General features: G+C 39.1%; 1 protein-coding gene across 2 annotated transcripts; it reads left to right on the top strand.

Annotated features, from left to right (window-relative positions):
* Window positions 1-1048: 1048 nt before the first annotated feature.
* LOC145394742 (single insulin-like growth factor-binding domain protein-2) lies at window positions 1049-27124 on the top strand. 2 transcript variants are annotated; one of them, XM_080268525.1, is made up of 3 exons: window positions 1049-1188; window positions 1821-1938; window positions 3397-3829. In XM_080268525.1, the coding sequence occupies exons 1-3, from the start codon at window positions 1142-1144 to the stop codon at window positions 3502-3504; spliced, it is 273 nt and encodes a 90-aa protein (XP_080124651.1). In that variant the 5' UTR covers window positions 1049-1141; the 3' UTR covers window positions 3505-3829. The 2 variants fall into 2 exon arrangements, with proteins under 2 accessions (XP_080124651.1, XP_080124655.1); XM_080268529.1 differs by lacking the exons at window positions 1821-1938; window positions 3397-3829 and adding exons at window positions 24613-24730; window positions 26163-27124 and having other exon boundaries at window positions 1063-1188.
* The last annotated feature ends 333 nt before the right edge of the window (window positions 27125-27457 follow it).

The raw sequence follows: 27457 nt of genomic DNA, 5'->3' as shown, positions 1-27457 counted from the left end.
GTTTTATAATATTAAGATTATTCTAAAATGTTCTAAACAATGTTAAACCATACTAGAACTTTACAAACTGTTCTAGAAAGTGCTAAACAGTTTAATATCTTTTGTGCAAGTCTGTAAAGTTATAAAATATCTATATAAAGATTCAGATAATGATAAAACTTCAGTGTTGTAAAGTTAAATATATGGTATCAATTTTTTTATTTGGAGATGGCTTTTTTTTTTTTTTTTAAGTGAGCGGAATTAGGACTTTTTTCTTTGTTTTTAAATAAAAGTTCATCAGTTTACGATATAGGCTACTTTTTATTTGAAAAACAAGTCTAAAAGTTATAATCCTAATATACTCGTGTGTATATATATATATATATATATATATATATATATATATATATATAGGTAGATAGATAGATAGATAGATAGATAGATAGATACATTCATACATACATACATAGATATATAAATACATACATACATACATACATAGACTTATATAGATAGATAAATAGATATAGATAAAAATAGATAAAAATTGATAGATATAGACAGATAAGGAGATAGATAGGTAGGTAGGCAGGTAGGTAGACAGATAGGTAGATAGATATAAAATTTTTCACAAATCCTAGCTATATGACTTGACAGACAGCAAGAGGGTGGTGTTTACACTGGTCTGATACGTGGCCATTGGGTGGCCAGTGAGCAATTCCGTACGCGTGATGTCATCATTAGATGGCAAATCAACGACAACAGATGAAAGAGACGGGGTTGAAAGACGCCGAATATGCTTCCAGTTGTTGGTTACAGTTTTTCAATCACACGAACTGCCAAAATGAAAATAAGATATTCGTACAATTCATTGAAATCATGTATCTATGTATACTGGAAGAAACCTTCTGTGTTAACTAAGATATTTAATAGTTGACTGCTACAGAGTTAATGGTAGCGGTGCTACTAGTCATCATATGCCTCGCGACTGCCATTACTGAAAGTAGGGAAAAGCTAAAACATCCAAACTCCAGAGTGTATATTAACAGGGGCCCGAGCCCGAAACACCTGGAGCTCAGTACCACTACAGACAGGTTAGGGTGAAGGTGTTGTTTCTCCCGCTGTGATTTGTACCTGTGATATCTTCCTATCGTCCTCAGCCATGAAGCTGTTTATTACGTTAGCGCTTGTGGGCGTTATGGTAGCATAGTAAGCAAAACTGTATTATTTTATTAGTATTAAAGCAGTGTGTTTCCTGTATAATACAGATTGTTACTGTTATCCTGTGCATCCATTCACTGCCTTTACCTTGTGTGTATATATAATATATATATATATATATATATATATATATATATATATATATATATATATATATATATATATATATATATATATATATAGATAGATAGATAGATAGATAGATAATCAATTCTGTTTTTTCAGTTCTACCTCACTGCATCAACTCGTTCCTCAGTTCCCCTCCGTCCCTCCCTCCCATTCTCGTCCACCCTCTCTCTCTCTCTCTCTCTCTCTCTCTCTCTCTCTCTCTCTCTTCCTGCCTTCCCATCTTCAAACCACTCTTACCTCTTTCATACCCTTCTTCTTCCCCCTGTTCCTCTGTTCCTTTCCCAACTTTACCGCCCCATTTTCATCCTCTTTTCTTCCCCACTCTCCTTCTCTCATGTCTCCCTCTTTCTTCCCTACCTCCTCTCCCTCTCTCTACTCGTATCCCAGCTTCCTCCTCCCCCTCTCCTCCACTTCTCTCTACTTCTCCTCATCTTATTCTCTCTGCTCTCTCCACTCCTTTTCTCACATTGTAACCTCCTGTTTCTCGCCAGCGTCACTGCCCTCAGCTGCCTCCCGTGTAATTACCAAGAGATATGCACATGCTTTCCACTAGGCTGTCAGTATGGCGTGGTGACGGATATATGTGACTGCTGCTTTGTATGTGCGAAGGTAAGTACAGTAGGTCGGTGGATAGATGGGTTAGTAGACAAGTAGCTGGGTATGTAGACTGGAAAATGGGCGAATAGGTACGTAGGTAAGCATTTAAATACGTAGGTAGGCAGGTTGGTGAAGTAAATTCCAAATTATAATTACATTTGATTACGTCAGCTTTTTCCACTCGGACTCTGATCAGTAAAAGTAAGCTGAACCTGAAAGTCAATCAGCACGCTCCAATCAGCCTCTCTTCAGATATCGTTTGTTCTGACAGCATCTCTCACCTGCTAGCAGCACTTACCTGAATTGTCTACGAAGGAAAACCATTCATTTCATCTGAATGTTATAATAAAATATCATTTTCTTGTAACCAGCCAATCCACATTACAATGAGTTTTCTGCAGCTCACATCGATGCACCATAAGTTTTCTTTTTTCCAAAATATATTTGTATGCTAATATGGCCTAGCCTATAAATCTTGCACTCCACCTAGACTCATCCTTTTCCTCTCCTCTCTCATAGTCTATATTGTTTCTACTGTAGCTTTTTCTAACCCCTTCTCTCTGATCACGTATTTTCATTCTGCCTTCAACCAATTCTGTTCAGCTTAGAATAGATTTTTCGAACCGGATGGTTAGGAACAAGCTACAAAAACCTATTCAGTACGATACATTAGTTTTATCTTCGGTAAAATCATCTGGTACTAGTGAAGTAAAGGTTAAAGGCAAGTCATTATATTATTATTGCAAACACTTCAATGATATGCTCAGTAAAATGGTCTTGCTATAAATATTTTTACACTCTTCTCCACAACCTTTCTTATCTCATCCCAACACACCTCGGCTCAACCCAGCCCAATTCATTCTACCTCATCAAAAAAAAAAAAATAAATAAATAAATAAATAAAATAAAATAAAATAAAAACAGCCAAACCATATCTACCTCTAACCTAACCTAACCTAATTAACCAAAGCAGGGCTAACAAAACCAAATCTTTTCTCATATAACTTGCAATCTAAGATTCTAACAAACTGAATACGGTGTACGTAACCTAACCTAACCAAACCTAACCTCATCTGCAATCTTGGTTACCAGCAAACTTAAGATACCTAAGCTAACCCAGCCCAATCTACAGCCATCATTACTGGCTAACTTAAACTAACCGAACATAAACGGACTCAACCTAATCTTTCTCAGCCTAACCCACACCAACTCAACTTAACCAAACTTGGGGCCGTATTTTCGTTGGTTATGTGAGCTCCCTAACACCATTTCATAAGCAATTTATTTTGCATATTACTCTTTACTGTCCTCGTCTGCTTTATATAAATCCTTCTAATATGACCATATGTACATAAATAATGAGCAGGATATTAATCTACCATGCCCCCAAAATAAATTGCTATGAAACAGGCGTTACGGAGTTTCGTTAAACTTCGAAAATAATGGCCTTAATCCCATTCTCCGTCACAGGGCCCGGGTGAGGAGTGTGGGGGAATCTGGAATTTGTACGGCAAGTGTGCCACGGGTCTGTGGTGCCAGCAGGAGGAAGGCGACGAGAAGGGCTACTGCAGCGGCTAGTTGGTGCAGTAATTGCCCGTGATGTTACCTGATCTGCTGACCATTTACCTGCTGATGTCACCTGTCCATTTATTACCTGCCGATGTTTCCTGCCAACGTGATTACCTAATGATTTAGTCACCTGTTGAAAAATGGTTACCTGTTGGCTGAGTCACCAGGCTAGGTCAGTATTGTCCAGATTACTAAACCCATCAGATGGGTGACTTTTTTTTCTTACTAAATCCAGATAATTATATTAACCTTTACATGGCCTTTTCGAACCTGAGGTGTTTTACATATATAATTACAAGAGATCTGTTCTTGACTATGTAAATTCAGTTGATAGCTGCAAAAAGAAAAAAAAAAAAGTTACAGATCTAAAGGGTTAAGAGTAAGTGGCCATTCCAAGGTCTTAATGACACTGCATGACCAAAAAAAAAAAAAAAAAATAGCTGTCTGTTTGGGATTCAGATCAAAACGCCGTCGGAATATTATTATCCCTCCATTGGCGCCTTGAACCACTACACCACCAAGGCTCATATTCTCGTCGGTAATGGAAGCTCTTTAACACTTGTTCCTTAACGATTTATGTCCCAAACTACCCATTAATATCTTTTTTTTTTCTTCTTCTTTTATCCTTTTAATGTCGACATAGATTACTTGAATAATTCAGATGATTCAGTAACGGCGTATAATTAGAAATCAACAGGTAAGGAAGAGGCTTAGTAAGCTTCCTAACTTCACGAGAACACCACCCCAAGAGTTAGAATAAACCACATCAGTTATCATATCACGCATTACAACTCATGTATTTCCACACCATATTCGATCTTACATTTTATTCTGTGACAAATGAGGCTCATGTAGTGTCAACAATAAATTTGTTTCAGTTGGTGCTGTTGTTTCTCATACCATTCTTAGATGTTAAAAAGGTCATGATGATGACTATGTTATTGTTACCAAACTATGTGTGTCACTAGATATGTGAATGTAACGTTTATATGTATGACCCTATGGACAATGTACTCTGTTTTTGCTCGGAAGCACAGTGAGTTTTAAAATGTTTGATTGTTTAACTTCCTTCTGCATTCATATAGTGTAACATATCCAGTCAATTACTAACATACTCGACTCCTGCAACTCACACTTCACTGAAGAAACTCATTTGGCATGAAATGGACTAGAATACTAAAGTTGCTACGACAGTACTCAAAATAAAAATGAGATCCGCATAGATATTAGGTTACTCATCCATACCATATACAGTACTCTCATGTTCACTTTGTAATGTAAGGACAGGATACAGATCTGACGCTGGAGAGTGGCGCCCTCCCGAGATGGCTCCAACACACCCTGGCGGACAACCTGCCCGGATGCACAAACACCTGTCACCTCCCCCAAGCACACTCCACCTCATGGTGGAAGGATGGTGGACTGCAGAGTTAGCTTCCTGTAGTCTACTGGGATCCACTTTTTAATTAAACAGTTATGAAGATCTTCGATACCATTCTGAAAAGCTTGACTGGTTCCACAGATCGCATCACCGGGTTTCAAAGTATCGAAATTGTTAACTGTGTCGTTTTTCGTCGTAAAGAAGTGAGTCAATATTTATGTTCACAACTTTATGCACTGGACAGTGTGATGTAAGTTCCATTCACAAACGTAAGCATTAATATATGAGGTGGTTTTTACCTGACAGAACTGGGTCTCTCGCCCACCTTGTGTGCAGTTTAATAGTTACGTGAATAAGCCTTCGTTATAAGCAAGAAGTAAGTGTTCTTGGTTACTAATAGAATCGTCTCTTTGGTCTGACTACACTTGGCCATCACATAAGCCGAAACAGGTTAAGAATCTTTTTCAGGTTAGAATAAATACATTCTACTAATATTTCTTGACGACAGAGATACTGTATAATGAATACTGAGAGTCAAGTCCACACTTACGAGGCAGTGACGGACGTTGTTGTAAACACTGCACACAAAGATTACCAGCAGTTTTTCATAAGCATCCGACCTCATTACTCTCGGTTCCTTTTTCTCACTCTACCAGCCTCCTCACTTAATATAATACTCGTTCTCGTCCTCCCTCTCCTTACTACTGTATTAACATCACATCTATACACTGTCTTTTCTGTCTTCCACCTTGATGTTGGTCTTTGTCTCCGCATTTTCACATAATTCTTACTTATATACATTTTTTTTTTTCATTACACCTCCCACTCGGTCATCTCCCCCTCACTTACATCATTCTCAGCCCATCTTGATGTGTCTGCCTCCTCATTCACTCTGTATACTAGAAAAATTCCCAAAAAGTTATTCTAGAATTCTACCGTGTTCCTTACTTGGTAATTATTAGACGGGAGCGCAAGTGTGTGTGTGTGTGTGTGTGTGTGTGTGTGTGTGTGTGTGTGTGTGTGTGTGTGTGTGTGTGTGTGTGTGTGTGGGTGTGGGTGATGGTCAGACGTGTGTGCATAATAATAACAACAATAATAATAATAATAATAAGAATTTTCGGTTTATTTATTCATGGTAGAAATTCTCTGAATATACATATATCCGTAATATATCTGCTTCAGGCTGTTGAAAGTCCTGAAAAGTTTTCGTAGAGTTCTGTCATACGAGTAATCCATGCTTGGTAGCAAATAGATGCCTGCATAGGTGTGTGTGTGTGTGTGTGTGTGTGTGTGTGTGTGTGTGTGTGTGTGTGTGTGTGTGTGTGTGTGAGTGTGTGTGTGTGGACGGATAATTGAGGTGGGTGCACTGGGTGGCGTGGGCATGGTAATCGGGGTAGGTAGGGTGGGTGGATTAGTTGGCAGGGTGGGTAAGTGGTTGGACAGGGTGCAGGTGTGAAGGGGTGCGCGTGAATCTGACTGGGGGTAGGAGGAGGTAGGGTGGAGTGGGCAGAATGAGAGGAGTGGATGGATCTGGCTGGTTGGATGACTGAGCAGTATGGCGTGAGTGGGTTGGTGGGAGGGGTGCCTTGAGTGGATGGAAAATGAGGTGTTGTGGGTGGGAATGCAGGCAGGTGGGTGGGTGAGTGAGTATGAAGGTCAAGTGGATGTATGGGAGTGAAGGTGAGTAGTTGGAAAATAGTTCCATGGGGATTAGGTCCATTTGTAAAAGGCTCATGGTTGGAATAGGTTCTTGGGGAATATATCTCTATGGAAATGGATTTACGTAGGAACATGGGGTCAAATGGGGTATATAGGTACTTATGACAAAATTGGTCCATTAGTAATAATGTCTATGCAAAAATAGATTCAAGGGGGAAAATACAATAGATCCAGAGGGAACTTAGTTTCATGGGGGAGGGCACGCCCATCGGCAATTTATGTTCATGAGAAGTTATAGGTCTTTGAGATGAAGCCTATGGAGAAAATATTGTCCATATGCATAATATCTCCATGAGCGAAAAAATGCCAACGAAGAAATAGATCAGTGAGGTGAAATTTGTCCAAAGCTGTAAATAGGTCCATGGAGGAAAATTGTTAGTCCAAGAACAGACCCCTGTGGTGGAAAAATAACTGAGGGTTAACACCTGAAAGGTGTGGTAGGAGACGGGTTAATGTGCGAGTATGCTTCATATGGCCTGGGATCTGAGTCCTGCCCGTGACATATACCTTACCCCAACATTGGATAGGAAACATACTCAGTATATTGGAGAGATGATGATGATTTTACGTAGTGTTGTTATTAATCCTCACCCCATTCTGAATTGGGAAAAATAGATCGGTATACTAATGGCAATAAAAAGCATTATTCTCTAAGCATGTGTAATTTTAAACGTGTGCGTAGAGTGATATGGCATAACTGTATGAATGTATGGGCATTGTGTCGTGTTTATATTCTGAAGCACAGGACGTTTTACATTGTGTTCCTTCTAAACCCATTACAATAACTATGTATTATTGCTTACACAGTCACTCATTAACACACTCAGGTTTCTGTAACTCAAACTCAGCTGCATGACATAGTGCAGTGTTACACCGAACACTGGAGTTGTCCCAACCATGAGAAGTTACGCAGACCCAGCAGACACATCTCACACAGATCCATTTATTTCATATACACATACATACATAGGATATGGATGTAGAGTTGAGGAGATTTATTAATCTTCTTTTATCTAAATAACCATGAAACTGTTACTTAAATTCTGAAACGTCTGCAGGCTTCTTGGCCACACTCTTATTATTAATCACTAAGATATTGATCGATATTAATGTCTGCAGCTCCATCACAAAGTGATAAAGGGATAGGTCCACGTCACATGATATACTTTAGTTGGCTCGTTGTTACCTGGGAGTACTGGGTCACTCCAGCTACAAGAATACTGAATATCTATTGCTTGGTAGTCTATAAACCCTGCCTATGAGGAAGAATGAGTCTCATTGCTTACTGTACTTGTGTTACTCTAACTTGACCTAAAATTGTCATCTCATCTTGAACGTTGAGTTTTACCAAGAGATTTACACTAGACTATTGTGATAATCATGAAAAAGTGCTGTGGAAAGGATATGGAGCTGCATTATTATCTTTTCCTGTCACAGAGTTTCGTTAAATATATCACAAAAAACGAGAACTTGAACCATGTTAAGGGGAAAAAGTTATAGTTAAAGCGATCCACTTGTCTGATTACTGTTTGCCATCAGCTGAGCTGAACGGACATGGGGGATCTTCGTCAGGTTAGAATAAACATCCAGTAGTAACACATGTTGGCGACAGTGTTATAAACAAAGTTGAAACACAAATTCACACCAACGGGAAAGTGATAAAGACCTTATTTAACACATTCCCGACTGAGGTTAACAAGACTGTTTCCTACACATCGTTTGACATCATTCTACGTCCTCTCCCGCTCATTATTTAATCAATCTTCATTTCTCTACAGCCCACTCATTGTCAGTCTCCCTCTGCTCCTTCCCAAATCATATTGAATTCTATACACTTTCACATCTTTCCCCTCATTCTCTCCTCGGTCTCCCATCAATTTCATTCCTATACATACATTTATTAATCTACCGCATCCAACTCCGTTTTCCGAGATTCATTATAACATTACCTCCACATACACACACACACACACACACACACACACACACACACACACACACATATATGTATATATATATATATATATATATATATATATATATATATATATATATATATATTTTATCAGCCGTTTGAGTGTCCACTGTAGGACCGGCCTATCCCGACCGAAGTGGGGACGATACAGTCAATATATCTCTGCAAAGTGGCTTAGGCTGTCTGGTAGAGATTGCATGTGGGGTGAGAAGTGCTTGTAAATGTCATTGTGGTGTTGGAGTGGCTTTAGATATGTGTGCAGTCTGTGAACCAAGTGTAATTGGCCCGCTCAAGCCTACTGGGTGCAAGCATACTTTTATAGTATGCGACACTGGTTCAACCACAGCACCTCTTATGTCCGCCAAGCAGTAAGTGGCCAGAAAACGCTCCCAAAGTTTATTACCCTGGCGGAGCGAACCCTCGTTCCTCAGTGTACGATAACTCACACTTTACCATTGTACCGCAGGGGCTTCATATATATATATATATATATATATATATATATATATATATATATATATATATATATATATATAATCATTTCACGCCATTCTCAGTCTTACCCATCTCAGTCTCTGACCAGGTTCTTTCAGTCTTAACATCTCTGCTCCAAGCTCTTGTTAACAGAAGTCCTGAAAAGTTTTCGTAAAGTTCTGCCATATGAGTAACCCATGCATGGTAGCTAATTGATGCCTGCACATGTGTGTGTGTGTGTGTGTGTGTGTGTGTGTGTGTGTGTGTGTGTGTGTGTGCGTGTTTAACTCCTCGTAGACCATTTCATCGATTTCAATGAAACCTCCAAGGTGAGTTTGTCTGGTTACTGGGAAAGTTTGTCACTAGGTACAGTTTACTAGGGAGAAAACCCGTTAGCAAAATTCAAGTTTTTCAGAAATACTGAAGGGAGGGCAGATAAGGCCTTGATGTCTTAGTACATGTTATACAATGGATACTCATCCGTAATGCGATATTTGAGGAGTATGACCCACAAATGATTCTCCTTCTGTCCATTTTCTGTTTCTAGTCCAGCAGGGCGGTCAGGTGAGGTGGAGGTTCCATTCTGTTGATTATCTTAGTACTGGAGTCAGGAGTATAATGTTATCCTTCTGACAATTAATTCATGATTAACTAACTGAAAACAAGGAAGCTACCTAACATAACGACTGTAACTGAGGTCCTCTGGAAGTCAAGTTCGCACACCATATGTAGACAGACATAACCTGATTTTCGCTGCATTCAGTGAGAAAGAATTGTAATGGGAAGGCACGTATTCGCACAACACTGAGTTACATTGAATATACAGTCACGAGAGTGCATCCATTTATCGTGTGGATACGATTAGTATAGTTTATAACTGTTTTGACGCCAGCGAAAACTAACCATTTTATTTCATGAAGTGCCTGACACCGTATTTTTTTATGGCACCAAGATATCATTGAGGTGTCAGACATGTAGTTCTCTCAAACTATGCGGTTGTTGAAACTGGTATTGATTGACATGTTTAGCTAACACTAAGATTAAAATCACTCCAGTCCTGCATTTGGAGTTTTCTCCAACCTCCAGTGGTAAAAATAGTTCTGCTTAGGATATACTAGTGATGAAATACAAGAAATGTGACTTCTGATTCTGGCTAGTTTATACCAGTTCTTACTAAATTTGGGGTTTTAACTGTACTAAATACGTAGAATAGCTTGTCTGTCTGAATAATATAGATAGGTAGATAGATGAATATACTGTACATGTAGGCAGACATTGATATAGAGATAGGTAGATAGAAGATTGGCTCAAAGAAATGTATGCACACTGTAATGGTAATATATGCATTCCTTAATAAGCGCAGCTTCAGTCATAAACTTCCCTCTGATAAACATGAAAGACGTACACATATGTGTAAAATGCGATAGGTGGAAACTGGTACTTATGTGTTACCGGATTCTGAGAACGTGTGTAAATGAAAGTGGCAGTGGCAGTGGCAGTGAGGAAGTTACGTTTGGACAACCCTTCGTACGTGACGTGACATTTCACGCCTCCATAAGTTTAAGGCAGACTGCACCACCAATTATCGTTGTTATGGTTACGCAGACCCAGCAGACACATCTCACACAGATCCATTTATTTCATATACACATACATACATAGGATATGGATGTAGAGTTGAGGAGATTTATTAATCTTCTTTTATCTAAATAACCATGAAACTGTTACTTAAATTCTGAAACGTCTGCAGGCTTCTTGGCCACACTCTTATTATTAATCACTAAGATATTGATCGATATTAATGTCTGCAGCTCCATCACAAAGTGATAAAGGGATAGGTCCACGTCACATGATATACTTTAGTTGGCTCGTTGTTACCTGGGAGTACTGGGTCACTCCAGCTACAAGAATACTGAATATCTATTGCTTGGTAGTCTATAAACCCTGCCTATGAGGAAGAATGAGTCTCATTGCTTACTGTACTTGTGTTACTCTAACTTGACCTAAAATTGTCATCTCGTCATCTTGAACGTTGAGTTTTACCAAGAGATTTACACTAGACTATTGTGATAATCATGAAAAAGTGCTGTGGAAAGGATATGGAGCTGCATTATTATCTTTTCCTGTCACAGAGTTTCGTTAAATATATCACAAAAAACGAGAACTTGAACCATGTTAAGGGGAAAAAGTTATAGTTAAAGCGATCCACTTGTCTGATTACTGTTTGCCATCAGCTGAGCTGAACGGACATGGGGGATCTTCGTCAGGTTAGAATAAACATCCAGTAGTAACACATGTTGGCGACAGTGTTATAAACAAAGTTGAAACGCAAATTCACACCAACGGGAAAGTGATAAAGACCTTATTTAACACATTCCCGACTGAGGTTAACAAGACTGTTTCCTACACATCGTTTGACATCATTCTACGTCCTCTCCCGCTCATTATTTAATCAATCTTCATTTCTCTACAGCCCACTCATTGTCAGTCTCCCTCTGCTCCTTCCCAAATCATATTGAATTCTATGCACTTTCACATCTTTCCCCTCATTCTCTCCTCGGTCTCCCATCAATTTCATTCCTATACATACATTTATTAATCTACCGCATCCAACTCCGTTTTCCGAGATTCATTATAACATTACCTCCACATACACAAACACACACACACACACACACACATATATATATATATATATATATATATATATATATATATATATATATATATATATATATATATATATATATATATATATATATATATATTTTATCAGCCGTTTGAGTGTCCACTGTAGGACCGGCCTATCCCGACCGAAGTGGGGACGATACAGTCAATATATCTCTGCAAAGTGGCTTAGGCTGTCTGGTAGAGATTGCATGTGGGGTGAGAAGTGCTTGTAAATGTCATTGTGGTGTTGGAGTGGCTTTGGATATGTGTGCAGTCTGTGAACCAAGTGTAATTGGCCCGCTCAAGCCTACTGGGTGCAAGCATACTTTATAGTATGCGACACTGGTTCAACCACAGCACCTCTTATGTCCGCCAAGCAGTAAGTGGCCAGAAAACGCTCCCAAAGTTTATTACCCTGGCGGAGCGAACCCTCGTTCCTCAGTGTACGATAACTCACACTTTACCATTGTACCGCAGGGGCTTCATATATATATATATATATATATATATATATATATATATATATATATATATATATATATATATATAATCATTTCATGCCATTCTCAGTCTTACCCATCTCAGTCTCTGACCAGGTTCTTTCAGTCTTAACATCTCTGCTCCAAGCTCTTGTTAACAGAAGTCCTGAAAAGTTTTCGTAAAGTTCTGCCATATGAGTAACCCATGCTTGGTAGCTAATTGATGCCTGCACATGTGTGTGTGTGTGTGTGTGTGTGTGTGTGTGTGTGTGTGTGTGTGTGTGTGTGTGTGTGTGTGTGTGTTTAACTCCTCGTAGACCATTTCTTTCGATTTCAATGAAACCTCCAAGGTGAGTTTGTCTGGTTACTGGGAAAGTTTGTCACTAGGTACAGTTTACTAGGGAGAAAACCCGTTAGCAAAATTCAAGTTTTTCAGAAATACTGAAGGGAGGGCAGATAAGGCCTTGATGTCTTAGTACATGTTATACAATGGATACTCATCCGTAATGCGATATTTGAGGAGTATGACCCACAAATGATTCTCCTTCTGTCCATTTTCTGTTTCTAGTCCAGCAGGGCGGTCAGGTGAGGTGGAGGTTCCATTCTGTTGATTATCTTAGTACTGGAGTCAGGAGTATAATGTTATCCTTCTGACAATTAATTCACGATTAACTAACTGAAAACAATGAAGCTACCTAACATAACGACTGTAACTGAGGTCCTCTGGAAGTCAAGTTCGCACACCATATGTAGACAGACATAACCTGATTTTCGCTGCATTCAGTGAGAAAGAATTGTAATGGGAAGGCACATTTTCGCACAACACTGAGTTACATTGAATATACAGTCACGAGAGTGCATCCATTTATCGTGTGGATACGATTAGTATAGTTTATAACTGTTTTGACGCCAGCGAAAACTAACCATTTTATTTCATGAAGTGCCTGACACCGTATTTTTTTATGGCACCAAGATATCATTGAGGTGTCAGACATGTAGTTCTCTCAAACTATGCGGTTGTTGAAACTGGTATTGATTGACATGTTTAGCTAACACTAAAATTAAAATCACTCCAGTCCTGCATTTGGAGTTTTCTCCAACCTCCAGTGGTAAAAATAGTTCTGCTTAGGATATACTAGTGATGAAATACAAGAAATGTGACTTCTGATTCTGGCTAGTTTATACCAGTTCTTACTAAATTTGGGGTTTTAACTGTACTAAATACGTAGAATAGCTTGTCTGACTGATTAATATAGATAGGTAGATAGATGAATATACTGTACATGTAGGCAGACATTGATATAGAGATAGGTAGATAGAAGATTGGCTCAAAGAAATGTATGCACACTGTAATGGTAATATATGCATTCCTTAATAAGCGCAGCTTCAGTCATAAACTTCCCTCTGATAAACATGAAAGACGTACACATATGTGTAAAATGCGACAGGTGGAAACTGGTACTTATGTGTTACCGGATTCTGAGAACGTGTGTAAATGAAAGTGGCAGTGGCAGTGGCAGTGAGGAAGTTACGTTTGGACAACCCTTCGTACGTGACGTGACATTTCACGCCTCCATAAGTTTAAGGCAGACTGCACCACCAATTATCGTTGTTATGGCGGTAGAGGTAAATCTTCAAAAGGAAATTTAAGGGCCACTTAAAACTTATGAAACCATATGTTGCTCATTAAATTGTGCTTACATTTTCCTGAGACAGCCTCTTGTATTCATATATACAGATAGATAGATAGATTAGGGTTAAAACTTTGACAGATAGATAGATAGATAGATAGATTAGCGTTAAAACTTTTTTACAACCTCATGTTCCTGTACCTAAGGTCGATGAACTTTTGCTTGAAACTAAACAAAAAGCTCTTATTCCTCTCAGTTTTAAAAATGGTCACCCCGAAATTTAAAAAAAAAAAAATCGATTTTTGCAAGTGTATACTAACATGTACAATAAGAAAAATAAAGAGCTTATACAAATGCATTAACACTTAAAATCACTGCTTATTACCTAGAATAAATCTAAGTTGCAGTTTGGCTTTGTTTCTGCAGGCAGCATAAAGTTCCTACATCACTTTGATTGCACGTTCTGCACACTGATTACTTCTTGGTATCTTGAGTAATGATGGCTCCTGCTTCCAGTGATTCTGCAATGAGTTTAGTGCTTTTTTGTAAGGTTTCAATATTTATGACAAGTTCTTGAAGTCATTTTCATTGTACTGACGTGGCCATAAAAAATAACCTATACTCCTGTACCACGTGCCTCAGACTGGCTCCTTTATGCGTGGCAAGTCACACTGGGGTAAGAAGGGCTGAGAGGGAAGTGCCAGAGGGAGAAGGGCAGGTGGATGGGGGGGACAAGTGATGGTGCAGAGAGGGAGGGGAGGGAGGGGAGGTAGGGAAGGGATAATAAAATAAGAAGTTGTGGCCACATAATTTGTCTATTTTCTATTATTCAGAGCAACTTATGTAGGAGTTACTATTGGGTAGAAAAAGCTGCATTACACATTGTATAGCAGCGTCATATAACAAGCTTTAGACAGGTGGTGATATCAAGCACTGGCTTGTGAGAGAAATATACTGTACTGACGTGACATCAAATATTAGTGCACAGCCATCAAGACTGAGTTAGGCCCAGATTGTCAACACGTGGATAAGGCGACCAGAGTCACGCTTTTAGGCGGGAGTCTCGCTTTATTTATTTATTTTTTTTATCTCCCGCTTTTTAATTGTGAATAAAATATCCTGTTTTTTGTGAATATTATTTAAAATATCCCGCTTTTAAAAAAATTATTATTACATTAGATGTAATATGACCTACTTTTATGAAATTATGATGAATTAGTAAAATTATGCCTACAAATGAAATACCGAATTATTAATATAAAATCTGTAACACCATCTGGTAACTATGGTCGGCCCATTCACCGTATCGTACAGTATATTGGTCATTGGAGTTTTTTTTGAGACATTAGTGTTTAATTAGCAGCCTCAGGGTGAGGTGTTGCCTAGCAGCCGTCGCTGTCACTCGCATTTAAGTCAGTGTATCTCTCTCTCTCTCTCTCTCTCTCTCTGTATATATATATATATATATATATATATATATATATATATATATATATATATATATATACACACACACACACACACACACACACACACACACGACAATATCCCGCTTTTAGCTCCAATAAATCTTGTCACCTTATACGTGGAAGCCTCCTCCAGCACACCAAAGACGAGTGAGAGCTGTTCAGACGAAACCAGCAAACCATCAACAACACAGTTTCCCGGGAACGGTGCCGCGAAGCCTGCATGAGGTTTTTAAGGCATGAGGCCACTGGACTACTTACTAAGGCTTTCCTGGACCAGGAATCCTGGTTGCTTTGGCTTGACCAGTGTCGGTAAATATTGACACAGATTTATTTTTGGAGTTTAGGTAGGATTTTGTTTCATATTCCCTCTAACAGGTAGTGAGAGATACCGTTACTATATCACCCATGAGCACAGACATCAAATTTATTTACCTTTTATGCACATTTATTTTAAATAGCCTTTTCATACAGAGATGTCATTAAATGATTATTGCATTCACATGGTGGTTACTGTATAGAGGGAGTGTATTCTGCAAGGGTGATCATATTTAGTGTGGACACAGCCATGTCAAAGGTTATATATAATATTTAGTTCCAAAAATTAATTGCATGTAAGGGTAGAGGACGTTTCTTACACAAACATTACGGAAGTCAAAGCCATCCAGATTCCATTCTGCGTCTGAAGTCAAAATACACGAATAAACACAAATATCTGGCTCCGCACTAATGTTTGATGTCATCCATCACGTCGGTATACGTCTTTCACGAGCCAGTGCTTGATATCACCACCTGTCTAACGCTTGTTATCTGACGCCGCTATACAAATTGTAATGCAGCATTATCTACCCAATAGTAACTCCTTTATATGTTGTCCCGAGTGAAAGAAAATCGACAAATTATGTGGCCACAACTTCGCATTTCATTCTCCCTTCCCTACCTACCCTCCCTCCCCTCCCTCACTCCATCCCTGCACCATCACACGTCCACCCACCCACATGCCCTTCTCTCCCTTGCCCCTCCCTCTCAGCCCCTCTTACCCCAGTGTGACGTGCCACGCATAAAGAAGTCAGTCTGAGGACGAGGTACAGGAGGATAGATGATTATTTTTGGCCACGACTGTACGTCTAATTAGGAAACCAGTACTCTGCCCTTTCTTACGAAATGAATCTGCATATCTTCTCCAAAGTCTTCTTTGTTGTAGGTATAAGAATGAATGAAAGGATAGTGAGAAGTGCTCTTGAATTCCAGCTCACATTACTGATATTTGGAATTTTGTGAAAGTTATTCAAAGGAAAATGCCCTTATTCTTCAAAGAATCTAAATACTCGTGTTAAATAGTACAGAAACTTCATGTCATCTCTCCATCCTGACATATCAAGGATCTCTTCCATTAACAAACTGTGATTTTAGCTTTTCATAATTCTTTTCCATTAACAACTGTGATTTTAGTTTTTCGTAATTCTTTATTAGTTGAGACACAAATCGCTATTCGATGTCTGGAGAATTGGTATTAGCACCAAGTTCTTCGTCCATCACCAAAGGGAGAGTCCTGTCCAGAATGTGATCCTGACAGCCGACAAATTGTGGTTTGTTGAAACTCTTATCCGAGAACATTTGTTGTAATCTGACAACAACACTCTTTTTTCCAGTGTTAACGCTAGTTGTATCAGCACTGATCATTTTTATTGCATGCCATAAGTTATATTCATCAACAACTTGCAATTCCTTCGGCGGCAGTTTCAGCCTTGCCATTACTCAAACTCAATCCATCGAAATGTATTTCGGTTCTTTCAGTTTTAAGTAGTACTACCTGGTACTCATTTTCATCAATCCGCATTCCATTGAAATGTAAAGACCATGTTTCCAGCTGTAACTTTTCAATCATTTCCTCCTACAGTGTAGCAGCCTCTTTGTTTATTGACTTGTAAATTGCTGCTTGATTTGGAGCTGGAATATCAACACCATCAAGTGACAATTGTCTGCATATTTTAGCCGCTTTTTTTGTCGATACTCCAGCAGATGTCATGAAGTAAGTTGCAACTTTACTTTTGTTCTGTTTTCTAATTTGTTCATCCTTATGTTCGCTGTCATCAGATTCAGTGCAACTACCACTAGATGAAAGATCGTAAGATGGTGATGGTAATATAGGTTCATTCGGCACTTTTCGTCTTTTTGAAGGGTGAATGGTTTCCTTCCTTGCAACTTGACCTATTGAGTACCCCACTTCTCCATTGCTTTGCACTTCTAGGTGGTAGAGTTGTTTATCTTCAGTGGATAACCATTGACCATTTACTTTTGTGATATTACAAAGTTTTTGTAGGGCATCATATTTTCCACTCTTGACACATTCATCGTAAGATTTTAGCACCTTGTCAAGCTTTGCTTGTATTGCTTGATCTAACACATTTTTTTTTTTTTTTAATAACAGAACACAGCAAGGAAAAAAATGAATACAAAAAAAAAAAAAACATCCATACACCAGATTACTGGTGTCCTCTGTTCATATAATATCTGTAACAGTTAGATTGAACAGCTGTAGGTTGAAGTTTGGAGGGAAACAACTCTGGGGAAGCGAGTTCCAGAGAGATGCAGTTCGGGGAATGAAAGAATTCTGATAAGCAGAAGTTCTGCATTATGGATGAGTGACATTCCAGTCATGAGCGCTGCCAGATGCCCATGTAGCACGATGGAAGGCATGGAAAGGTGGCACAATGGACGCAACTTCGTCTGAGCATTTGCTATAAAAATATCTGTATAATAATGCAAGGGAGGCAACATTCTTTCATACTTGTAGGGGAAGTAGTTTATTAGTAATAGCAGGGTTATTCATAATTCTGACAGCTTTGTTCTGAATTTTGTCTAGTTTTTTTAATGCAACCTCTCCACATCCATTCCACAAGGGTGAGCAATATTCAAGCTGAGAGTGCACATGACTCTTATAACTGCTCGTCAGTGAAGAAGTTACGGACTCTGTACAATAATCCAAGTTTCACTGAGGCGCTTTTACCAAGTGATCTGACATGAGAGTCCAGCTGAGGGCATTGTTAAGTGATGTAGTGCCGGGAAGTGATAATGAGTTGTATCTAGTTTATTTTATATGACCATACGTTCGGTTAAGTGAGAGAGAGTGGCCGAGGCATGGCTGTTACCATACGGACGTGTCCAGAACATAGATTAATTACCTAGTTGCTAAGTCACTTTTTTTTCCTACTGTAATTCACTAGTATTAAGTCTCTTTATAATATAAAATCTCGAGTCGATGGGAACATGTGCCTTTGTTCACATAATCCAGCATAATGTACGCGTGCGCAAAGTGATGTAAAGCACGATAATTTTCATTATTTTTCGATGTAAGAGTATAAAGAGAGAGAGGTTGCTGAGTAATTATTGTAACTAGAGAATGTTATTTTTTTTGAGTAATCGATTGTAACGGGAAAGACATCACACTGAGTCTATCTCGAGTCTGTAATAATTAAAATCTTAAATTACGTATGCCGTCATCGCCCTCCCCTCTTGCACCACGCAATTTTGGCGTCTCACTCGCTCACCGGCCGTGATGGATGACAGGTGGACGGTACTGTCGTCAGCTTCTCCCCCCCCCACCTCCAAGGAATTCTGTAAGTAATTTGAAATTAATAATATGTCTAGTATGTTAAAGCGCGAATAGTGATATCACACGAGTGATACTAGTGACGAAATTAAGAAACGAACTCGGGTAGAATCGTGTCGTTCCTCAGGAGGTGTAACGGTGACGCCATTAGCTTTTGGAGAAGCGAGTCCTGTGTTCCCGCTCACCTCCCCTACATTTTTGAGCTGGATAGTGAGGTATTTCCCATATATTTGTACTGTATAGTATTATTATTTAGTAACTGGATTACGAAATGCTACAGAGTTCTGTCTGAGCCTCAGATAAATGTGTGATTTTTGTAGGCCAAGTATCAGGTGCCCAGGGACTGTGAAGTATTTATTATTATGTTGAAATGACTTTGCAATTCAGTACTTATTAGGGCTATGTTGTGAGTAAATGTTCACACAGTTACTTTGTGAGGCACAATGATATTGATGCAGTGATGATTTTCATGGAGTTAGTTATTTATGCTTTCTGTGTATGTTACTATATTTTTCTTCCATGTTATCCCTACAATAAGTACGAGTATTATTTTGATCAGACCAGTGTGTCTGTAGTGCCATGTGTTATTCTGTTACTACTTGAGATGCCAAGTGTTGTAACTCATTTTTCTTTATTAAGAGACCTTCCTGATCATGTGAAGGGATTACTTGCATTGGGAACAATAGTTATTCATTATACATATTAACTTCTAGCGTGTCCCAGTGTGGAGGTCTAAGTACCTGAGTGAGTCAAGGTCCCAGTGTGGAAGTCTAGGTCGGCAGTGGCAGAGGACTGGACCAGTGAAATTTGTGCACAGAGGGACGATTATGAAGAAACACATTGGACCGGGACAGAGGAGCTAAGTTTTGTGGATTTGATATTAGGACCATATAGAGATATATTTTTAGAACAATGTGCCAACTGATTCAGGCTTAATTTATAAAGTAAGTTGCTGGGGAAGATTTCTACGTATTGGTCTTGTTAATACACATTCCCTCCCACTCGAACTTTATTGTTTGTATAACCCTTGAGAACTCGTGGTATAGAGCTTACCTAGTAGTTTGTTAATGTGAAACTTAGAGCATCCTGGGTAACTGCGAAGGTTGGGCTTGGGTTGGCCTAGTTGGAGATTGGCCCCGTCATTTTGGCATGCTACCACTCTTAACTTGGCCACTTGAAATGTAATAAACGCAACCGAAGAGGCAGCTAATGGGAGTCTCCATCAATCTGAGTTCCAGACCGTTCCAGCACACAGTGGTCATCAATAGCGACTTGTTTTCTGCCCCTTTTGACCATGTAACAGTCGGGATCACAGAGGTGACAGTACAGTGAGACGCCGAGAATTTCAGTACGTATAGAATGGGAATATTTCTAGTACTGAAAGTTATATACGATTCTGTCAATACCTGTCTATTAGTAAATTGTATATATTTAGTTTTACTAGCAATATATGAGACAAGGTTATTTTGTCCCAATTCACCGATCGTGGATAAGTGTTGATTTAGAGATGGCTGTACTGAGTTGAGAGTTAGAGATATCAGACTTTGTAAATGGATATCTTAGTGTGAGTGAATTATAAAGTGTTGAGTCATCTGCATATGAATGGATGGGATTGTTGGTGACAGATAAGAGAGCATTAATATGAAGGAGGAACAGGGTTGGTGCCAGAACTGATCCCTGAGGCACCCCGGCGATAACTGAGTGGAAATTGAAATATACATCATCCACTTTTATTTTTCTGTTGCTGAGATATGAGGAAATCAAAGGAACAAAAGAGTTTAGTTCATAGCAAGGGGGTTTGGACAACAGGGAACTGTGCCACATTCTGTCGAAATCTTTAGAAATATTCAGGGCTACTGCATGAGTTTCTCCGTCTAGGTCACCTGATTGATGGATGGTATAAGTCAAGAGACTATGTCAATGGTAGATCTTTCTTAGCGAAAACCATGTTGTCTGTCACTAAGTTGTTGGATTCAAGATGTTCAACTACGTGCTTATTAATTACAGTTTCAAACACCTTACCAAGAGAAGACGTGACAGCTAATGGTGTGTAATCAGAGGGGTCAGAGGAACTTCCTTTCTTTGGAACTGGGTGGATATTGGCTTCTTTCCATGAGTTTGGGAATGATGAAGTACGTACTGTATGCATAGTCTGAATAATTTAGCAAGAACAGAGGCAGGTTCTGGGGAACACTTTTTCAAAACAATTGGCGGAATTCCATCTGGGCCTGGAGCTTTGTTGGTACGTAAATTGTCTAGGATGGATTTCATGTACCTTGTCCGTATTTTAAGTGGAACAATTTCGGGAGAGTCAAGTTCTAGTGCTGGGAAGTTCTGGCTGGCTTCCTCTAAGGTAGAAAATCTGACAACTGAACTAGCAAAGATATCTGCTTTCCCACGCGGGCCATTTGTAATGTTGCCAACTGGAGACTTTAGTGGGGGAATGGATGATGACTTATTAAAATTACTATTGAAAGAATTGAGAGTTGACCAGAATATTCTATTGTCATTAGGGTTGTTAAGTACTTTTGAAGCTAGGTTTTGAAGAAAGTTTGATTTAGCAAGATTTATTACAGTTTTTACATGGTTTCTAGCAATTTAAAATTGAGAGAGTGATTCAGATGTTTTTTATTTTAAGTAAGAGTTATATCCTAATGACTTTTGGGCTGTTGCTCTGGCACAGCTGCTATCAAACCATTTTGGAGAGTTTGATCTTTTAATGAACTGTTGCCTTAGTACGAATAAATCCATACCAGCTAGTGGGGACTGGGTAGAATTGACATCACTAGAGAAGAAAGACTGACATGGAATGTCAGCAAGATAATTTCTAAATTCATCCCAGTTTGCCCTATTAAAATGCCATCGAGTCACCCTGACAGGTTCAGGGCGGGGAGTTTTGGGGGGGCTAACTGATGAGGCTTTGATGAGATTGTGGTCAGAGGATCCAAGTGGAGAAAATACCTCTATCCTGTACTGATTTGGATTATTTATCAGGAACAGATCCAAAAGACGGGCATTATCGTCAGGATTATTTGGTATTCTGGTTGGTTGCTTTACCAGTTGCGTGAGATTAAACGATTCTGCAAACATCTTTCACTCTAGACCAGCATCGTCAAAGTCCTGGCAGAATGCAATAACCATTCGACATTTTGTATGTTTAAATCACCCAAAATGGTAATTTCGGTGCTAAGGGCAAGATTAAGGTTACTCAACTGTGGGGAAATGGAATCAAATACACTGGGTTCCGAAGAAGCACTGGGGGAGCGGTAGACTACACAGATATATTTTGTAATATTTTTACAGTTTAGTTTATACAATGAGTAATCAAAACTGGGTGAAGTGAAGTTTAAAATGGTGTCAGCTGCATATTGGGTTTTGATATAATAACAGGTGCCACCCTTGTTACGGAAGTTTGTAACGAGACGGTAACCGGGAAAACAATATGGGGAAAGTTCAGTTTTTTCTCCCATAATTTTGTAACTTCTTTGGATATTTCGATTATTCGTTCTTGTCTTAATTTGATTTTTGTTCCAAGAAACTGGTAACATCCAACAAATTGCATTCAGTTTGGTATTCTGCATTTTTCTTCTCATGAATATTCTTCTAAAGGCACAATTCCTCTTCCTCTATGTGACTGCTGGAACTGCACCAAATTATTGGTCCAGACATCCTTGTTCTTTACGATTGTATGACTTTTTGTGTGTGACATGCTTATCTGAAAAAAAATATATATATTATATATATATATATAATAACAGTAAGACACCAAGGAATTACTTTGCTGACTGTTCACCTGCAAACTGCGAAGATAACTGTTAGATGCTGAAAAACTGCGTCCCGTTTTATAATATTTACATTATTCTAAAACGTTCTAAACAATGTTAAACCAAACCAGAACTTTACAAACTGTTCTAGAAAGTGCTAAACAGTTTTATAATCTGTGCAAGTCTGTAAAGTTATAAAAAATCTATACAAAAATTAAGAATATGATAAAACTTGAGTGTGGTAAAGTTAAATATATGGTAATCCATTTTTTGCTTTGGAGGTGACCTTTTTCTTTTAAGTGAGAGGAATTAAGGCTTTTCCTTTGTTTTAAACAGAAGTTCATCAGTTTATGATACAGGCTACCTTTTATTTGAAAAATAAGTCTAAAAGTTATAACCCTAATATACTCGTGTGTGTATATAGATTGACTGATAGACGTATATAGATAGATAAATAGACATAGATAGATATAGATAGGAAAGGAGATAGGTAGGTAAGCAGGTAGGTAGACAGGTAGATAGATATAAAATTTTTCACAAATACTTGCTATATGACTTGACAGATAGCAAGAGGGTGGTGTTTACACTGGTCTGATACGTGGCCATTGGGTAGCCAGTGGGCAATTCAATACGCGTGATGTCACCATTAGATGGCAAATCAACGACAGCAGATGAAAGAGACGGGGTTGAAAGACGCCGAATATGCTTCCAGTTGTTGGTTACAGTTTTTCTATCACACGAACTGCCAAAATGAAAATAAGATATTCGTACAATTCATTGAAATCATAGATCTGTATAGTGGAAGAAACCTTCCATGTTAAATATCTTAAACTAAGATATTTAATTTTTGACTACAGATTTAATGGTTGCGGTGCTACTAGTCATCATATGCTTCGCGACTGCCATTACTGAAAGTAGGGAAAAGCTAAAACATCCAAACTCCAGAGTGTATATTAACATGGGCCCGAGCCCGAAACACCTGGAGCTCAGTACCACTCAAGACAGGTTAGGGTGAAGGTGTTGTTTCTCTCGCTGTATTTGTACCTGTGATATCTTCTCACCGTCCCCAGCCATGAAGCTGTTTATTACCTTAGCGCTTGTGGGCATTATGTAGCATGGTAAGCAAAACATTCTTTTATTTAGTATGAAAGCAGCGTGTTTCCTGTATAATATAGTTTGTTACTGTTATCCTGTGCTTCCATTCGCAGCCTTTACCTTGTGTGTAATTCACCGGGTCGGTCAGGATCACTTGATGGTCGTGATGGTCAGCTTTTACCCTCCCGGAAGGGAGCTGAGAGCTCATATAGTCCGATCTAAGGGCACGGCTCTGACCTTCACACACGCGCACACCCGTCCCCTTGCCAAGGGGGATAGTTACCACCCACTTCGTCAGTGAAACTTTTCGCAACCTGAGCGAGGCGCGAACTCCCGTCCACCAGTTGGCAAGCGGGAACGTTACCACTGCACCAGCGAGCGGTGTGTTTGTGTGTGTGTGTGTGTGTGTATATATATATATATATATATATATATATATATATTCTGTATTATCAGTTCTACCTCACTGCATCAACTCGTTCCTCAGTTCCCCTCCGTCCTTCCCTCCCCTTCTCGTCCACCCTCTGTCTGTCTCTCTCTCTCTCTCTCTCTCTCTCTCTCTCTCTCTCTCACGTCCTGCCTTTCCATCTTCAAACCACTCTTACCTCTTTCATACCCTTCTTCTTCCCTCTGTTCCTTTCCTAACATTACCGCCCCATTTTCATCCTCTCTTCTTCCCCACTCTCCTTCTCTCAGGTCTCCCTCCTTCTTCCCTACCTCCTCTCTCTCTCTCTACTCGTATCCCAGCTTCCTCCCCCCCCCCCTCTCTTCCACTTCTCTTCATTTCTCCTCATCTTATTCTGCTTTCTCCACTCCTTTTCTCACATTGTAACCTCCTGTTTCTCGCCAGCGTCACTGCCCTCAGCTGCCTCCCGTGTAATTACCAAGAGAGATGCACATGCTTTCCACTGGGCTGTCAGTATGGCGTGGTGACGGATATATGTGACTGCTGCTTTGTATGTGCGAAGGTAAGTACAGTAGGTCGGTGGGTAGACGGGTTAGTAGATAAGTAGCTGGGTATGTAGACTGGAAAATGGGCGAATAGGTACGTAGGTAAGCATTTAAATACGTTGGTAGGCAGGTTGGTGAAGTAAATTCCAAATTATAATTACATTTGATTACGTCAGCTTTTTCCACTCGGACTCTGATCAGTAAAAGTAAGCTGAACCTGAAAGTCAATCAGCACGCTCCAATCAGCCTCTCTTCAGATATCGTTTGTTCTGACAGCATCTCTCACCTGCTAGCAGCACTTACCTGAATTGTCTACGATGGAAAACCATTCATTTCATCTGAATGTTATAATAAAATATCATTTTCTTGTAACCAGCCAATCCACATTACAATGAGTTTTCTGCAGCTCACATCGATGCACCATAAGTTTTCTTTTTTCCAAAATATATTTGTATGCTAATATGGCCTAGCCTATAAATCTTGCACTCCACCTAGACTCATCCTTTTCCTCTCCTCTCTCATAGTCTATATTGTTTCTACTGTAGCTTTTTCTAACCCCTTCTCTCTGATCACGTATTTTCATTCTGTTCAGCTTAGAATAGATTTTTCGAACCGGATGGTTAGGAACAAGCTTCAACAACCTATTCATTACGATACATTATTTTTAACCAGTAAAATTATCTGGTACTACTGAAGTAAAGGTTAAAGGCAAGTTATTATATTATTATTGCAAACACTTCAATGTTATGCTCAGTAAAATGGTCTTGCTATAAATATTTTTACACTCTTCTCCACAACCTTTCTTATCTCATCCCAACACACCTCGGCTCAACCCAGCCCAATTCATCCAACCTCATCAAAAAAAATAAATAAATAAAATAAAATAAAAAACAGCCACACCACATCTAACTCTAACCTAACCTAACCTAATTAACCAAAGCAGGGCTAACAAAACCAAATCTTTTCTCATATAACTTGCAATCTAAGATTCTAACAAACTGAATACGGTGTACGTAACCTAACCTAACCAAACCTAACCTCATCTGCAATCTTGGTTACCAGCAAAGTTAAGATACCTAAGCTAACCCAACCCAATCTACAGTCATCATTACTGGCTAAGTTAAACTAACCTAACATAAACGGACTCAACCTAATCTTTCTCAGCCTAACCCACACCAACCCAACTTAACCACTCTTGGGGCCGTATTTTCATTGGTTATGTGAGCTCCCTAACACCATTTCATAAGCAATTTATTTTGCATATTGCTCATTACTGTCCTCGTCTGCTTTATATAAATCCTTCTAATATGGCCATATGTACATAAATAATGAGCAGGATATTAACCTACCATGTCCCTAAAATAAATTGCAATGGAAGAGGGGTTAGGGAGCTTCCTTAAACTTCGAAATTAATGGCATTAATGGCCTTAATCCCATTCTCCGTCACAGGGCCCGGGTGAGGAGTGTGGGGGCACCTGGAATTTGTACGGCAAGTGTGCCACGGGTCTGTGGTGCCAGCAGAAGGAAGGCGACGAGAAGGGCTACTGCAGCGGCTAGTTGGTGCAGTAATTGCCCGTGATGTTACCTGACCTGCTGACCATTTACCTGCTGATGTCACCTGTCCATTTATTACCTGCCGATGTTTCCTGCCAACGTGATTACCTAATGATTTAGTCACCTGTTGAAAAATGGTTACCTGTTGGCTGAGTCACCAGGCTAGGTTAGTATTGTCCAGATTACTAAACCCATCAGATGGGTGACTTTTTTTTCTTACTAAATCCAGATAATTATATTAACCTTTACATGGCCTTTTCGAACCTGAGGTGTTTTACATATATAATTTCCAGAGATCTGTTCTTGACCATGTAAATTCAGTTGACAGCGGAAAAAAAAAAAAAAAAAAAAGTCAGTTCTAAAGGGTTAGGAGTAAGTGGCCATTCCAGGGACTTAATGACACTGCATGATCAAAAACAAAAACAAAAAAACTTTCGAATTCAAATCAAAGCGCCGTCGGAATATAATCATCCCTCCATTGGCGCCTTAAACCACTACACCACCAAGGCTCATATTCTCGTCGGAAATGGAAGCTCTCTAACTCCTGTTCCTTAACGATTTATGTCCCAAACTACCCATTAATATCTTTATTTTTCTTCTTTTATCCATTTAATTTCGACATAGATTACTTGAATAATTCAGAAAATTCAGTAACGGCGTATAATTAGAAATCAACAGGTAAGGAAGAGGCTTAGTAAGCTTCCTAACTTCACGAGAACATCATCCCAAGAGTTAGAATAAACCACATCAGTCATCATATCACGCATTACAACTCGTGTATTTCCATACCATATTCGATCTTACATTTTATTCTGTGACAAATGAGGCTCATGTAGTGTCAACAATAAATTTGTTTCAGTTGGTGCTGTTGTTTCTCATACCATTCTTAGATGTTAAAAAGGTCATGATGATGACTATGTTATTGTTACCTAACTGTGTGTGTCAAGATATGTGAATGTAACGTTTATATGTATGACCCTATGGACAATGTACTCTGTTTTTGCTCGGAAGCACAGTGAGCTTTAAAATGTTTGATTGTTTAACTTCCTTCTGCATTCATATAGTGTAACATATCCAGTCAATTACTAACATACTCGACTCCTGCAACTCACACTTCACTGAAGAAACTCATTTGGCATGAAATGGACTAGAATACTAAAGTTGCTACGACAGTACTCAAAATAAAAATG

The sequence above is a fragment of the Coenobita brevimanus genome, chromosome 4 (assembly GCF_032717465.1).
Source record: "Coenobita brevimanus isolate Jiangsu-jjx chromosome 4, ASM3271746v2, whole genome shotgun sequence".
Classification (NCBI taxonomy): domain Eukaryota; kingdom Metazoa; phylum Arthropoda; class Malacostraca; order Decapoda; family Coenobitidae; genus Coenobita; species Coenobita brevimanus.
This window is presented reverse-complemented; position numbering and strand designations above follow the sequence as displayed.